The 16010-nt window shown below is 44.4% G+C and overlaps 1 protein-coding gene across 19 annotated transcripts in view; it reads left to right on the top strand.

Annotated features, from left to right (window-relative positions):
• Positions 1-16010, top strand: part of LOC138588539 (neurexin-1a) — a 301786-nt gene that overhangs the window by 172954 nt on the left and 112822 nt on the right. For 2 of the 19 annotated variants that reach the window (XM_069658724.1, XM_069658723.1), the window contains exon 1: positions 996-1310. The exons of 15 other annotated variants lie outside the window; for them this stretch is intronic. In XM_069658724.1, coding sequence (XP_069514825.1) covers positions 1064-1310 — 247 coding nt within the window. In that variant the 5' untranslated portion in view covers positions 996-1063. Of the gene's footprint in view, positions 1-995; positions 1311-16010 lie in introns of those variants that run through there. 2 more of the 19 variants (XM_069658726.1, XM_069658725.1) reach the window with 1 other exon arrangement.

Raw genomic sequence — 16010 nt, 5'->3', positions numbered from 1 at the left:
AAAGGAATCAGGGCTGGGGGACATAGCTTCAATTCCTGCTATTCTGCCTAAATAGGCTCTTCCTCTGTAATGCACTCAGGCTCCAGTGATTCGCTATGTGAATGCTGCCCATTTGCATAGCCACTCTCCCTCCTGCTTCCTGGCTGGCTGCTGAGGCTCCCCCCTCCCTCTGTCCTCCTCCTCCTTCTCCTCCTCCTCCTCCTCTCTCCCCTCTTCCTCTTGCGCACATCTTCTGGAACGGCGCTGCCGATGCTGCCTGTGTGTGTTTGTGTGTTCCTGCCCAGGGCTGCTCTCTCAGGTGCTGCCGATGCTATCGCTCGGTCTCATTGAGCGCAGACATCTCTAGATGGGGAACGGGTGCGCTACTTGGCACAACTTACAGGTGCAATCACGCCTTCTCCCGCGCGCTGCCGCAGCTGTCCGACACATGCAAATGAGACTCGGATTTAACTATGGTCCCATTCCTCTGGACACCCTTTGAGAGCACTGGAGGAGGAAAAGGAGGGAAACTCAGAATGTCTGCCTTGGTTTTCTGAAGAAATCTACTTTGCACAGGTGCCATCAGTCTCTTCTTAAGTTGGCTTTCTCTTTTTTTTCCTGGTAATTGCTTCTTTTTTGGAATATCACATTTTTTTTGGTGAGGAAGATGTTTCTAATTTTGTGAGGGCTGAAGAGAAGAAGAAAGAGAGAAACAGAGAGAATAAGGGAACTAAGGGAATTGGAGCAAGCTGGGATTTCTCCATTTCTGTTTGAGGTTGCCCTCATTTCCTGAGTGAATGTTTTTGATTGTTTCTATATGATGATTTATGACACTTCTTTGCATCCCTGGATGCTGCTACGGATTTCCTAAGTCAGTGGAGAACTGCAAGCGGCTTTTTTTCTTTTTTTTCCTCAACCGACATTTTGTGGTGTCCCCTTTGCTTTTTTTTTACCTCCTCTTTCTCTGTGGATCTGTGCGAGCATCTCTGGGCATACTGTGATTTGGCAAGGTGAGAAGTATGGGGCTGTGAGGCTCACTGAAGTTCCACCTTGATCTGAAGCCTCATCTGGCCACTCGGGGAAGATGTTCGGAGGCTGGAGGACACAGTTTGCTCCCCTGAGGCCCGAAGCAGAGCCCCTAAGCCGGAGTTCAGCTTCACTCACCCACCTGGCCTTGTGGATCACAGCCCTGGCTCTGGGCTTTGTGGCAGGGTCAGACCCAGGTGCTGTGGAGAGTCTCCACCACATTCACCTCTCCCATGGAAACAAGCGTCACCATATTGTGCCTATTGCTATCCACAGATCACCTGCATCCCTAAGAGCAGGGCACAGTAAGTATTTCATGTCTCACCTTCAATACTTTCTTTGTTCAGTAACTTCTTGGCAAGACTCCAACCTTGCTGTTCACTTTATGCAGCCTTCATTCAATCTTCGCTGCATATTAAAGCCGATTCGAGCCTTAAATACGACTTGCTTGTTTGGTTTTTTTGTATTTTAAATTCCCCTTCCCATGACAAACACATAGCTCTGTAAGACATCGGCAAGTCAAGCTCAGATCCATCCCCGTGTTTTTCCGTCTCAGCAAAGTGCCCTCTGTCTCCATGTCTGAGATTAGCCATATCCCTATCTCCAGATGCTCCGCTGTGTCCAGATTAGACAGGATTAGAACGCTGTGGCGCTCCATGTTGCCCCTGGGTGTTTGGAAGAGACAAAGATGTGCTTCCCTCCAGCTCCGCAGGGCGTCGAGCCGCTCCTGGCCCCTGCCCAGCGTGGAGTGTAGATGAGGCCTCTTTACCAAGTGTGGCAAGAAGGTTCATGACACAGGCAAGACGAGAAACTCCGAGGACTTACATAACCTCAGTGTTCATGGTAGACTGCAGTATGCTCGCCTCGATCCAGTATGTCTGAATGATTTTAGAAATACTGCAGATTGTTTTTTTCCCCACTTTTTTTTTTTTGCAGTACTTTCCTCCCACTTGATTTTCTCTCTGTGGGAAATTCACCTGAACTTCTGAGTGATGCTGATGTTTAACAATGAGTTAGTGTGACACTCAGGAGCCCAAAATACTCCTTTCTTTAGTCATCATCTGCCCAGGCTTTTTGCAGTGACGTAATCAGCACTGGTGTAACACTGACGTAATGCTACCCTGTATTCTGTTGAGTAGAAACTGCTCAATAATGAACAACAATCTCTTCTTTAATGTTCTGAATTCTTTAATACTAAAGTTTAGCAGTACGAGGCATTAAGTTTTCAGGGATTCCACCATTTCAGAGCAGGACTGGCATTTTTTTTATCGGACCCAGGAGCAGCTCAGAAACAAGTCTGGATCACTGGGCCGAGTCCGACCTGTAAGAACAAGGGAGTCAGAGCTCCTCGGTGATGATGAGGGAGATGGGAGGTTTGTCGGCCTACTGAGACAACAAGAGAGCCAATTAGGCCACTCTGCCGTGACCTGTCTGAAGCGGACGACACTCAGCACACCCTCTGCCCTCCCAGAGGACCCCGGGGGCATGTGGTGCTTTCAGGCACATTTCGAGAGTCAATATCATAGTTATCGCTGCTGCTGCTTCAACATGCTGCTATCATGAAAGGGGGCCTAAAGAAATGCTTTCGTAGTAACATGATTACATTTTTGGTTGATCAGCGCATATAGGGTGCACGAAAGCGAAATGGGTAACACGCTGTTCACCACAGTACCTGGCTCCAGGACAAAGCCTGCTGCTGTAAAGCCCCGGTGCTGTTGTCTTAGCTGTGCTGCAATTGGTTTAATTTTCATGGGGCTTGTTCCTTACATCTCCACTGCAGCAATTACACAAATACAGCTCCTGTTTTTCATTTTAATTTGTGAACGTCAAGAGCACAGTCCCTTAGGTTTGATTCTATATTTTTCTACAGTATCTTATTTTCTTTGTATTTTTAATTTCTATGTGATCAACCTGCCTCTTACCCCCTCACCCCTCTGTCTCCCTCTCTCTCAGCTTTTTGGTGTCACGGCCGATCTAAAATCTAATCCTGTTTGCAATACTTATGTAACTGTACCTGCCTTTTACCAGTGTTGTCACAGCACATTTAAAGACCCCCTCTGGTGAAAATCAAGTGTTTAACCTTGTTAACATCTCCATGTGGTGTTCTTCATATGGTACAAGACAAATCAGGGACAACATCAGCATAATCTCCACGGCTGGGCCTGTCTGCTTTTAAACTGCAGTGTACCAAGGACAGGCTGAACAACACGTTTTCACATTGGCAGGTTTGAGACGTCACAAACCTAAGGAGCCAATCCCGTTAATGGACGTGTGACGCTATGCATATCATTATGTGCAACCAATGGCAACCACTTCAGCGATGAGCGAGCAAGCTGTAACCTCCATCGTAATTTTTGCAAACTCACGTTACTACTACTAATTACTACATTTCAAGCAAGTTTCAACAAGTCGCCACTAAACGATGGCAGAGACGTGTTTTGTTTTTGCGACGGAGGGGGCGGTTGGAATTGTGCATAATGGGCGGGGCCTATGCAGATGCAGGATTTTTTAATGAGGGAGAAGGAGGAGATGCTTTGGGAGGATTTTTACAAGGTTATTAAACGTACTTTGCTGGGAAAAAAAAGTAAAACGACACAATTTATTATTTCAAGCAGAGCATTTTATACGTCTCAGGTTTGGATCCCATCGGCTATCTGACAACGATATAGCCTCTGGGAACACTGGTGAACACGCCGGGGTAAACGGGCATTGTTTACAGAAAAATAACCTGTTTTTCTTGTGATTGAATTTAATTACCGGGTCTTACCTTTGCCGACATTTCAACATCATGATGCAGATTAGTAAAAAGTACAAATGAAGCTTTATCAGGTCTGTCCTCGAGAGGAGAAGAAAACTACTTTTAAAATGCTCGTTTTTTTAACGGAGGTTGCATCGATCATTTCTGACATATTTAAGGAAATCGGGAAATCTTAACGCTGAGCGGCCTTCGTGACACCGCGTCAGGGAATTTATGTCAAGATCTAGAACAGATTAGCTGTTAGCATGCAGACGTCTGTTTATAGAGATTCATAAGAAGCTAAATCATCATCAGATGACGCTGATGGGAGCCCGGATGTCATTACGGAGGATTGCGTTCCGCCTGCTTTTGCTCTCCACACGGACTGTTCTTCCTGCATATGCACAAACATGCTGATACGTGATTGGTCAATATTATTCGGACTACAAGCGTAATACAAATGGAAACCGGAACACTTGACATCCTACAAATGTGTTTAGACTAAAAAAAGCTTTCTGAGTGCTGACACTCGGCTCTAAATGCAAATTGGCTTCATCCCTCATAAAAAAATACACTTCTTCACTTTACGTGGTTATATATAGCAACTCTGGCCGCCATTAATGGTGGGCTATCCATCCATCCTCAATGACAAGTGCACACAGTTCCTGTAAGTGAAAGGAAAACACACATTACTCTCTCACAGGTTCATATATACACACGTGCGTATATATAGCACGCTGTAACAGAAAACACCCTTTTCCTTTGTATTGACTCTGTCATTGATTTATGTGGAAAGAAGAAGAAAATTACCATGGTCAGGATGTATGAAATTGAGTTGGAGTGTGATGCATTGTTTGTTTAGGGCTGGCAGTAATGAGGTTCAGACAGTATCAACTCAGAGGAGCAGACCTTCCATTCATCATCAATAGACTCCCAGAGGTGATAGTCTTCTTTCCCAGAGATAGATACGAGGGCTACTTGATACGCCGGCTAACTAGGTTATCATATTCTCGTCCGTACCTGCTCCTCCGATTCATTCAGACAGGATGGATGAGATGATGTGGTCGATAGGAACGTCTTTAATAGTTACAGGGATTAATCTCTTCACTTGTTACCGGTAAAGAGGACTTTCTGTGGGTTTTCCAATTTCTATTGGCTCATAAAGAAGATAAGGATCTGCAGCGATTGAGCCCCCTCTTATTTCTGCCTGTGCTACGTGCAAATGTGTGTGTGTGTGTTAACTTCTCAGAACCGTGCATATGTTCAGTAGGGGGGGAAGTTTACCTCCAGAGTGGTGATGATTATGTGATATGTACTTAACGTGTCTGAGGAAACCCCCACCTAACACCTGCTCCGTCAACCCACGCACAAATGGCTTTTTCGCATTTCAAAAGTCGGCGGTTTGATCAAAGTCGGCAAAGCAATTTAAGTGATTATAATCAATTTTAAAGCTCTCCACCTTCAGAGCTAATGGTTGAATGGATTAGAGGCAGCGATCGTCTGTGCTGGCGCTGCTGCAGAGACACAGCAGCGTGAGGAGAGGAAGGGAGGGGGGGGCGAGAGGAAGGCAGAGGGGAGGAAATAAAAGAAGACCGAGAGTAAAGAACAACCAAAATGGGGAGAGTGAGGGAAAAAATGGAAGTGAAAGAGAAGAAGAGGAGGAGAAAGTTGATGCTGTGTGATTGTGCCTCGCTGCCGGTGTGTTGCGGGCTTGTATAATATAATTACTCCCATGTCTCTGAGCTGATGTCATTCTGCGATAGTGTGAGGATGACAGTATCTCTGCTTCTGTGAGGCGGCGGAGATGATAGCTGCCCTGATAAGGATCTGAGTACATGTTCCTCTGCTCTAGTGGGAGCAGAGGCAGTTATTGACCCGAGAATGAGAGAGAGTGAAGACTGCAGTCGTTTCATTCTCCTCTCCCTCTGATGTGTGAAGCACAAACACCTTCTCCTTTATTTGTGTGTACTTTAGGTTTTTAACCTACTTACATCTTAGATACTCGCTCGGTTCCTCTTCTCCTGCTCCTTCCTCCCGACTCTTTGCCCTTCATGTTTGCCTGACCCACCCCCAGCTCCATTGTTGGGCTGCAGAGCCCATCCAAGCAGACAGAGTGGGCAGCCTTTTGTGCCTGCAGTGGTCTGTGTGGTTTCGGTGGTGACCAGGCAATGGTTGGCATGAAGGGAAATGAGACCTGACTGTGCGTGCGGTGGGCAGCGAGGGGTCAGCTGAGTAATGTGTCTGGTTTGGGATTAGAGACTTGGTAGACGGAGAGGGAGAGAGAGAAAAAGAGCCCCCTCCTTTGACTCAAGGGGCTTTCTGCGCCCCTCACATGCATAGGTCCTGGATAAGTTTGAGTCAGGGAGCTCTTTACCCATAAGGCATTGGGTGAATCATCATCAACAGCCTCGTCTTCGCTGCCATCTCTCTCTTTTTCTTCTCATCCGGTCCATCTGTCTGTTTACACCTCTGGCTTTGCTTTCCAAAGGTACTTTATAAAATTACTTCAAATGAGTTGTTTGGTCAACGTTCACTGCCAGCGTGAGATCCGTGTGACATCCAGGCAGTCGAGGAAACTCGCAGAAATTCAAGAAAGAGATCCAACAGTCAACTGCAGCATTTTCCAGAGGGTTAATCCTGTCACTGTGACACTACACGCCACACTGTGACAGACTCCACATAGAAAGCATGAATACCATTAGATCACATGAAACATTAATGTGTCTCATGGAGGGAGTTTGTGTAAACAGCTGAATACATCAAACATGAGAATGACAGCTGAAGTTATGTCGTGTGCTGCATATAATCACATTTAAAATGGCGAACAGACAAATGACAAAGATTTGTGCATTTGTTAAAAGCTAAACAAAATAAAAATGGAAGAAGAGCAGCATAAAGAGAGTAGGCCAAATACGACGTGTCACCGTCGACTGTTCGATAGGGACGATAAATCCAGCACAGAGCGTGAAACTGATGTTGCACAGTTTATAGCTTTTGTTGGGCCTTTACATGTACAGTGTAATAAAAAATAACGCCTTCAGTATCATAAAACTGCATGAAACTACAGGTATGCAGATACAATAAAATACATGAACCATAATATAGCAATGATTTTCACTTCTTGTTGAAGTTGTATCTGTAGTCATCCATCTTTTCTTTGTTTGTTCAGCCATAGTAGATTACTGTTTACTCACAACACTTGCAGAGAGCGGAAAAGCAGCCGCTTAGCTCCGCCTACCCTCTCTGGCAGACCAACCACTCCTGGCTGATGGAAAATGCGTCACTAACTGGGCGCCGCTTGAGATTATTTTCTGTTAAAGTCGCCACAGACAGCAAGTCTATTATAATACTATATACTGCAAATGCAAAGGCTTTCATCAGAGGGCTATATGCTCAATCACCATTGTGTTACCTCATTTGATGATAGAGACTTAACAGACATTTATTTAAATGAAAATCTTCAAGATTATTACTTTAACATAGGTCCAGAACAGAACATGAAACTGATGTGTTGCACAGATAGTTTATAGCTTTTGCTAATTTTCACCTCTTGTTGGGCCTTTACACATGTTCAATGGTAAATGGACTGTAGCGCTTTTTTAGTCTTTGCAACCACTCCAAGCTGCTTTAACACTACCTGTCACATTCACCCCCATTTCACACACACATTCATACACTGATGGCAGAGGCAGCTACCTAAAGTGCCCAATCAGTTAACACATTCATTTGGGTTAAATTTGGGGTTCAGTGTCTTGCCCAAGGACACTAAAAAATAAAGCATTTATCATAAAACCACATGAAACTACAGATTGTTATTAAGGCTTCAAAAACCCGAATTCATTAAGAGATGGAGTCCAGCCGTGACGCTACGAACACAATATATATATATATATAAAGTTTAGAGGAGTGATGCAGCAGAAGTGCAGGTCAAGGTGTTCAGGATGCTAATGAAAAGAGCTTAAAGAGTTCTCCACAGTCCATTCAGAGTGACGCTAAAAAATGCCACCATTTCCCGGGGGAGCAGCACAAGAAAGGGAGGAAAAAGATAAATTGAAATAAATATAGTGGAGATCAAGAATGCTAATGTCCACTTTTCTTTTTTTATCATCCAACTGAATTGAGTTCAGTCACCCCGGAGGAGCCTCGTTCTCTGTCATCATAATGAGGTAGCAGCTATCTTTATGCCAGTCAGGCCTGTATCAACACACTCGTGCACATTCACAGACGAATGCACAAAGATTCACTGCACACACAAAGAGCAGAAATCATCTTTCGTCTCTTTCATCACTTTGAATCATTGTCACCACCGAGAAGTGTAAAGTCGAAGCGATATGCAGATTTGCACATAGGAGAAGTCTCATTTATACAGTGTAATATACCAGAAGTAAGAATTTGAGATGGGCCATAAAGAAAAGTATGCACTCGGAAGGTGTTAAAAAATAATTGTCCAGACGTACAGTAGTTCCAACAGTGCAGTGATAACTCCCTGAGTGATGCTCTAATTGGTTCTGGGAAAGGTCAAAGGAGAGAGACGGAAGATGGAAGGGGAAATCTTTCAGCCTTTACAGCCTGAGAACCACAGGGGAGGCCAGAGGGGATGGTTTCTGTGGCCGACAGCTCGCAGTAGATGAAAATGTATGATTGCCATTGATCATCCGATCGATAATGAGCCTCTACTTAAATTTCAAACGCCTGTTTTGGGAGGAAAAAGAAGACGCGCTATCCTTGAGCTCTGCTGCGTGGGCGGTTTGATTGACAGTATTATGATTATTCTGAGCATAACCTCGCAACTTTATGTATGTTCATGTACGCCGGCCGGCTTAATGAAAAAATAAAAGATGTTTAAATAAAAATGAATGGCTGCCCTGTATTGAAACAGAAGGCCTCAATTTGAACCAGCCATGTCATAACTATTCTTTTTTTTGCAATTTACAATTGCTCACCTGCAGCAGAGTGGCAACAGAAAGAAAGCTGCCCCCTAATCCACTCTAATAGGATTGTGTGGGATTTCACCTTCCTCATTGCTCCTGCCATCTCTTAGAGCCTCGGGCCTGCTGGCAACGGCTGATAAAAACACGCCTGCCTAACACCTAAGTGCAAGCTAATATTAGCATATATTTTGAAACATAGTGTGGAAATACAATACATACCCACGCACGTCTTTTTTATATATATTTATTTGTTGGTAGATACACGGCATCATTGTGAGATAGAGGACAGCACAGCTCTCTTGTGGTGCTCCTACATCGCCTGTTGATAAGGAGGAGGCAGAGCTGTATATAAATTGCAAAGGCAGTTTTCTGCTGCACGACAACACTCCCTCTCATACACCTCGCCACATCCGCTCGCGTGTGCGGTTTATTTCTGGTGATCTTTTCCTCTTGATCTTCTCCCGCGATTTATTTTACTTTATAATTTCTATAAGATATGCAGCTAATTAAATAATATCTCACCACTTAGTCGAGGCTTACTTACAAAGTGAGGCTACTCAGCAATAAGCAAAGCAGATGTCTAATCCTGCAATTAAGGCCAAGGCGCGCTTGTTGTCTCCTGGGTACGGCTTACAAAAGGAGTAAACAGAAAAAAATAGGTTGTGTCAGGCAGGAATGACATGACAATTAGACACATTAGCATTTGTAGTATGAGACACTTTATGTTTCCTAATGTGATCTTATGGTACGCTTTAATTGTCCATTTGTTTTAAGTTAAATGAAGACTGTGCACTGCAAGAACCAAAGTCTGTGTTTGTCTGCTAGTTTTTGAAGTCTTGTTTATGCTCCACTTTTAAACTACTTACTGCACATGTGCAGCGCCCGGGGCTAAGCAGTGATATGCTAAAGAAGAGGGACAGTTGGTTTTACCTGATAGTTTCCCTGAAAAGCGGAGAAAGAGACGAGGATGTGTTGAATCTTTTCAAATAAATCTCCCCTGCAGGAGATGAGTCTTAAATTCATGCGGGTGTAGTATGCACTGCTATATCATTTGCTTTCATGAATAGTGCTAATGTTGGAGTGTCCTCAGTAAAGCACAGCAGTGCTGTCTGATCCCAAACAGCCTCTTTGTGGGAGCAGTATTTGTGCTGATGCAGGTTGGGCTGCATATGGTGATGGGGAGCCAGAGTTGTCTCTAGTCTCAGATCAGAGCTCTGGCCCTGGACTCGGTTTTTTTCTGCCTCACTTCCACTGTGTAATTATCCCCCACACTTGTCTTTTTCAGTAATTAGAACTGCAGTCATACTCCACATCTGTTGGCTCCCTAATAGAGAAGACAACAGCTTCTAGAGACCATTTGGAGGCTGTGATGTTTGGAACATACGAGCGCAACAGAAACACTGAAACTAAATAATGCACTGAAGTCTGATGGCACGCAATCAGTCAAAGAGGCTTTTAACCGGGAATGAAAAGGCGGGGAATCGACTGATGCTTGATTTTATTTAAGTCTAACTTTGATATGTGTGCGCGCTGGCAGGCGAATTAAACACTGGATGCAGAAAAATCTAATCAACAAATTGCTGGCGAACAAAATGGCTGACCTGAACCGAGAGAAAGAGAGCATTGTGTCTGAGGAGCAAATGAGGCAAGTGATGATGAGAGAGTAAATTAGAAGCTGTCGATACTGTGAGACACCTCTATCAGAGCCAAGGCCGTTGGCTCGGGAGGCAGATATGCAGCTGGTCGGGGTAACAAAGGGCCCGTTTGGTGTATTGCTCCATTAAGACACTGGGTCTTGTCAGCTCTGCCTGGATGGGCCATTCTGCTCTACAAGGCAGCGGCTCATGTTTCACTCAGGGCTTAGGGGAAGTGAGCATGGCAGGGGAGGGGGCAGGAGGGTGTGAGTGACACTGGTCGACTGAGCATTCATGGCATAATGTTACCAGCCCAGGGGGCAGAACTTTACCTCAACCATGAATTGATGGTCCCCTGCCACGAAGAGGGAGGGCGGTTGGTATGGCTACCCCGCGGCCCCGTCATGATGAGGTGAAGGCTTATCTCTTCAGAGCAGTGTGGGGGTAACATGGGGAAGTAGTGCAACGGTATGAGACGGGGGCAGATATCTTGTTTCCCAATTTGACAACTGGATTCACAAAGGTCGGAAGTCTGTCACGATGGATGCATTGTTCTTTAATTTTAGTTTATCAGTGATTGATGTCCAGTTGCTGAAGGGGCTGCAGCGCTTTCTCGTACAAGCGGCATTGTTCAACATACCTTCAAAAGTTTAGGAACGTCTGAACTTTAATGAGACTGAAAACCAAATATCATCGTTTTTTCCCCCCTTCGTAGACATGATTTGCAGTTGAAAAATAAAATATATCAAGGCTAAAGTATCGTGATAATATTGCATCGTCAGGCCTGGTAATTCCCACCCTTACTACTGTTTGAATCAGTTGAAGTCAGCGCAATTGATCGGTCTGGAATCTATCCTTACACAGTAGTAACATGCTGTTTGTCCAAGAGGTCATTGTTCACTGCAATTATTCCCCCTTTGCATATCGGCCATGAAGCCATTCCTTCATAGCCTGACATCAGTGTAAAACAACCAACTTATTCCAAGCTAAAATTCCAAAGTTCAGCCGAGGCCAACACGAGGAGGAGGCTTCCAGGAGTCTGACTCAGCCGAATCGCAGGTATCTTACAAAGTTAGAGTCCTTTTTTTTTAGTGCGCAATTTCCTTTTTGTGTTTCCCCCGACAGACAGTTCTTGCTGAGCCGGTGTAAAGATATACTTCCTGGTAATCGCTTTAAGGTTTCTTGCGGGTATTCCAACAAATTCTGTCCACCGTTGTGTTTTAAGGGTTCTCAGATATATTTCCACCTGAGATGCTTTTATCATATTTTAGTGGTCACAATTCTGATAGCTGCGATTTTAAAGTACCAAAATCTGACACTATAAGATCGACTACACAGCAACAGCACCAAAGTGTCAACTACATATTGTCAGGCGAGGTGCTGCTGCCCTTCTAACAGAACAGTAAGGCTCCCATACGATATCATACAAATTTAAGGAGTAAAAGTCAGGTCACATACTCTGATGGGTTATTAAATCTGGTCTAACACTGGTATACAACATTGGCAATAAACTTTCATGTAAGAACCACAGACTGTATAAAAAGATGGACGACATGACAGCTCCCTAAAAGTGAAGCCAAAGCCTCTCTATCGCCCCCTGCTGACTGGATGCAGTATAGGTCATAAAGCCCGCCTCCTCCATGTTAACAGATGGGACATGAGTCAAACTATAAAATCAAAATACACGTCAAATACATTTTTCTCAAACATGGCTTCTGTCATTATAGTTAGTTCTTATCATGCTGATTTATGTCCAAGTGTTCATTTTTCTGAAGTTTACTTTTAATTAGTTATTTCATGCTGTAAAAAGGATGATTGACAGCTCTGTTGACGAATAAGTCTCCTGCAGCCGATCTGTTCCTGATTAGCGGAGTAGAGGAGGAACAGCAACACTACAGTCATTGAAGTTTCCATATGTGTGAACGTCTGCTTCAGACCGACTCAAGAAGCTGTTCTGCTGTTAAACACACCGGCGTGTGGGATCCTTGTGGTATATTTTCTGTGTGTGTTTTGGTTAGCGGAAGCGGCTACAGCAACTCCACTCGCCGATCTCTGCCGCGCAGCTCTGGCTCCAAATGACGTCACCATCGCAAGATGGCAGCGCCTATCACGGGGGCTATTTTGGTTTCAATGTCGTACAATGAGGGTAGATAGAGACGCAGAACAACCAACACAATCCACTTGATTTGGCTTATTCATACCGTTGAGTTGTGGTTTATAACAATGCAGCCTCATTGATGGGTGTGGTGTGGTTAGAAGACCACACCAAACAGTGATGTCATGGAGTCCTGGAGGACACACGTTCATCACTGCAGTGAGGTCAAAGCACCGGAGGTCATCAAAGCTTTCATGGAGTTTGATGTTAGTCAGGAAAGAAGTGAATATTCAGAAGCTATCCTTTAGATTTTCTCCAAAAGTGAATAATTTATAAAATGTGTGTTGCTCGTTGCAGTATGAATAACACAAACCTACTTTCTAAACAGCCCCTCTCTCTCTCTCTCTCTCTCTCTCTCTCTCTCTCTCTTTCTCCCCCTCCTTCCACTCCAGTGTGGTCATCTCATACTGTAGTCGCCTTGAGGTCTGACTTAAGTGCTTCTATGTTTCCTCTCTCTCTCTCCTCGTGTTTATGAGGTTTTGTTGCAGCTATGATTTTGGAGCCGGCATCTTATGCCCTCTAATAAGGATGACCAATCATAGGGCCAAGCAGCAATGCCTCACTGTTAGTCTCCACTTAATTTAATTACATCAAATTAGCAAAGCAGGGCGAGAGAGAGGGGAGAGAGAGAGGGGGGGGTTTAATCCTTTGCAGCTTATGCAGGCAGGTTGGACACTGTCAGCTGTCCTAAGCAGAAACGCTGCTTTGGGATTGTCTTCATTAGAAGGAGCTTAAGGCTCATAGGTCACTGGATATTGTTAAAACAATACAGTGGAAATGGGCTAATTAGAATATGTGCAGAGTCTGGCTTTAAGCCTAAGGACGGCTGCTGCAGGACTTTAAACTCTTTCTATCCGTGTTTGCCAGCATGATATTGAAACAATTCAATATGCAGTTTAATTACATGTATGACTGTCAATAACTCATTACATTCGCCATCATTGAAATGAGCGGACTACATATCAGCAAAGGTGTGTATAATATCTCAATCCCAAGCAGCAGATTTAACGCCGCGGAAGATTAAGTCTCTGGGCAATGAAGTGTAAAAGTTTATATCGACTGTGCTGTATATATGCCAATATGGCCAGACTTATTAAGCCAACACGGAGTAAGCAGGCAGGCTGCGCTCCGGCTTGATTTAGCACCTCTGTCCACTCTGCTTTCTGCTGACTGCAAAGAGAATAGCTCAGCTCCAGCCTTCTGATAAAGACTGAGGGGAGGATTTATCACTTAAAAAAGAAAAAGGAGAGAAAGGTGGAAGGAAGCGAAGCAGAATGTGGCTGAGTGTGAGGTATACTGTATTTTATGTGATAGACTGCAGAGGTTAAAGACTAGCTCAGCTTCCTCTCTATGCTCACACTATAAATGTTTAGGCTCTATTGCACTGATGTATGAAATGCATGACATGCTTGCACAGTGCAGCCACCCTGTGTTGTCTTGTTGAGGGAATCCCAGCCGCTCTAATTTAGATGGTCGTAATGAACGTTTTTTCTTGGCGTCATGTTATCCAGGGTTTTTCCAGCTTCGTCCTGCGATGAAACCACTTCCTCATGCCTGCTGGTTCTGTTATAACTGCCTTTCCCATTATAAGGAAGGCAGTTGTTTGTGCTGAGAGAGGATTAAGACAAGTCAACAATCCATAGCCTTTTTAGTCTCCCAAAGGGCTGCTCACACACCACTGAAGATAGAGAATGGCTTTTTCCAGGAGCAGAGCTAGAGAGCGAGGTTTAAATTGTTGAAAGGCCCTCGCTGTACTGCAATGGAACAATGAGCAGATATAGAAATAGAGATTGCGTCGGGGTAGGGGAGGAGGAGGGGAGGGGGTGCAGTCACAGGGATCTCGCTGTATCCACTATACCTCGCTTCCCACTTCTCATTGTCCGGCTGAATTTTCTTCATTTGCAGCCCACCCAGGGGACGGACCGGCGGCTGCTGTGCTTTAACTACAGCCTCCAAACAACAGCAAAAGCAATCACTCCCAACTCTTATTTTCAGAGCTGCTGTTGTTCACTGCACTTAATTAGTCCAACATACAGAAGCTGCCAGTCAAAGGTGACAGGCAATTAATCACCTCACATGTCAAAGCACTCGTTTATGTCATCCAGAGAAGTGACATCTGGCAGGAGGGTCTGTTCCTCCCGCTGGCATCTGTTTCTGAAAGTTTCATGAAAAAAAAAAAAATCGCTTTAATCGTGAAAATTAAGAAGAAAACCATTTAAAATAATTATTTTGACACCTTTTTTGTGTTTTTAAGATGATTATGACTCATTCTTAATGACTTAGTCGAGACAAAGGCCATACACTCAAAATACAACAATTAACAATTAGAGTACATTGAGTTTTCGTAACAGCTCTCTCCATTCGCTTTGTAATGACTCCTCGTCTAACAAAACATCGTCACCTTCACATTGTGAAGCCCTTTTCTTACAGCCCACCACGACAACACAGAGATGACTGATACGGACTTGTTAGAAAACAAAAACTTTGTCTTTTCAGGCAAAGGTTAAACAAAAGCTATGTTGGCATCACTTGAATGTGAGGAAGATTAACATAAATTACAAGCTTGAGACGAAACTGCATCCAACATTTCCTTTCCTTTGAGCTAAAACATGTGCTTAATTCACTGAGAAATAATAATTTGTGACATGTTCATTTAAATAATTGAAAATATTCCCGTCTTGAGTTGACCTCTTTCACCCAGAAGCCTTGGATTTGCTTTTCTAAGTACTCGGGGCTCTAGTTTAGTAAGATATTACAAAACCCATGACGTGGGGTGCAGAATCAACTTTCGGCACGACCAGAAGTTCACAGTGCGTATGTGCTGTTGTTGGCAACAGTGTGGAATTAATTATCAGTGGAGTTGGTTTTCATCACCAGTCAAAGCAGCGCGCTCTGACAGCTCTGATGTACAACAGAGAGCAGTACAGAGGGGATCTGCAACAGCAAAGCTCCCTCATGAGAACGCTCGTGTCCTTGTGCAAAAGGTGCAGAATTGCCACGAGCAACTTTAAATTCAATTAGCTTGGGAGGAGATGAAATATTAGGTTACTGTGCTGCTGTGGTGCGAAGAGCTTCATCGCCAAATGAAAGAAATGGTTTAGTGACATCAGGTGAAGAGCCAGTCAGACCTGGCAACAAAACTACAGGCACGGTGCGCTTATATAGGAAAGGTGCATCCACCAGCCTGTTCATCGTACAGCCACATACACTTGGAATGGGGGAAAAGCTATTTTTTCCTGCTTCAGGGAATAACATCAAAGTCAGATTGGCCTACATATGCGCAAAAAGACTGAGCGTATGAATAGGGTCCGTACATGCACACATGACTTGGTAAAGGCATGAAAGTAGCACAGAACACGACTGCAGTGCAGCACACACCTTTGACGTGGACTCAGAAGGTGAGCGGGACGTGCAGGAGTCCCAGGCGATCCCTAATGCCACAGCTCCTCTCCCTCTATGTGGATCGGTAAAGTTCACAGCATGTCGCTGGAACACCAAGCAGGCACAGAAAACCCTGACAGAAATATCACCTCGCCAAAATAAAAGCC

Source organism: Semicossyphus pulcher, unplaced genomic scaffold (genome assembly GCF_022749685.1).
Source record: "Semicossyphus pulcher isolate SPU_LCO1_2020_fin unplaced genomic scaffold, fSemPul1.0.p SCAF_12, whole genome shotgun sequence".
NCBI classification, from domain to species: Eukaryota; Metazoa; Chordata; class Actinopteri; order Labriformes; family Labridae; genus Semicossyphus; species Semicossyphus pulcher.
The sequence above is the reverse complement of the archived record's forward strand: the minus strand, read 5'-3'. Positions and strand labels throughout refer to the sequence as shown.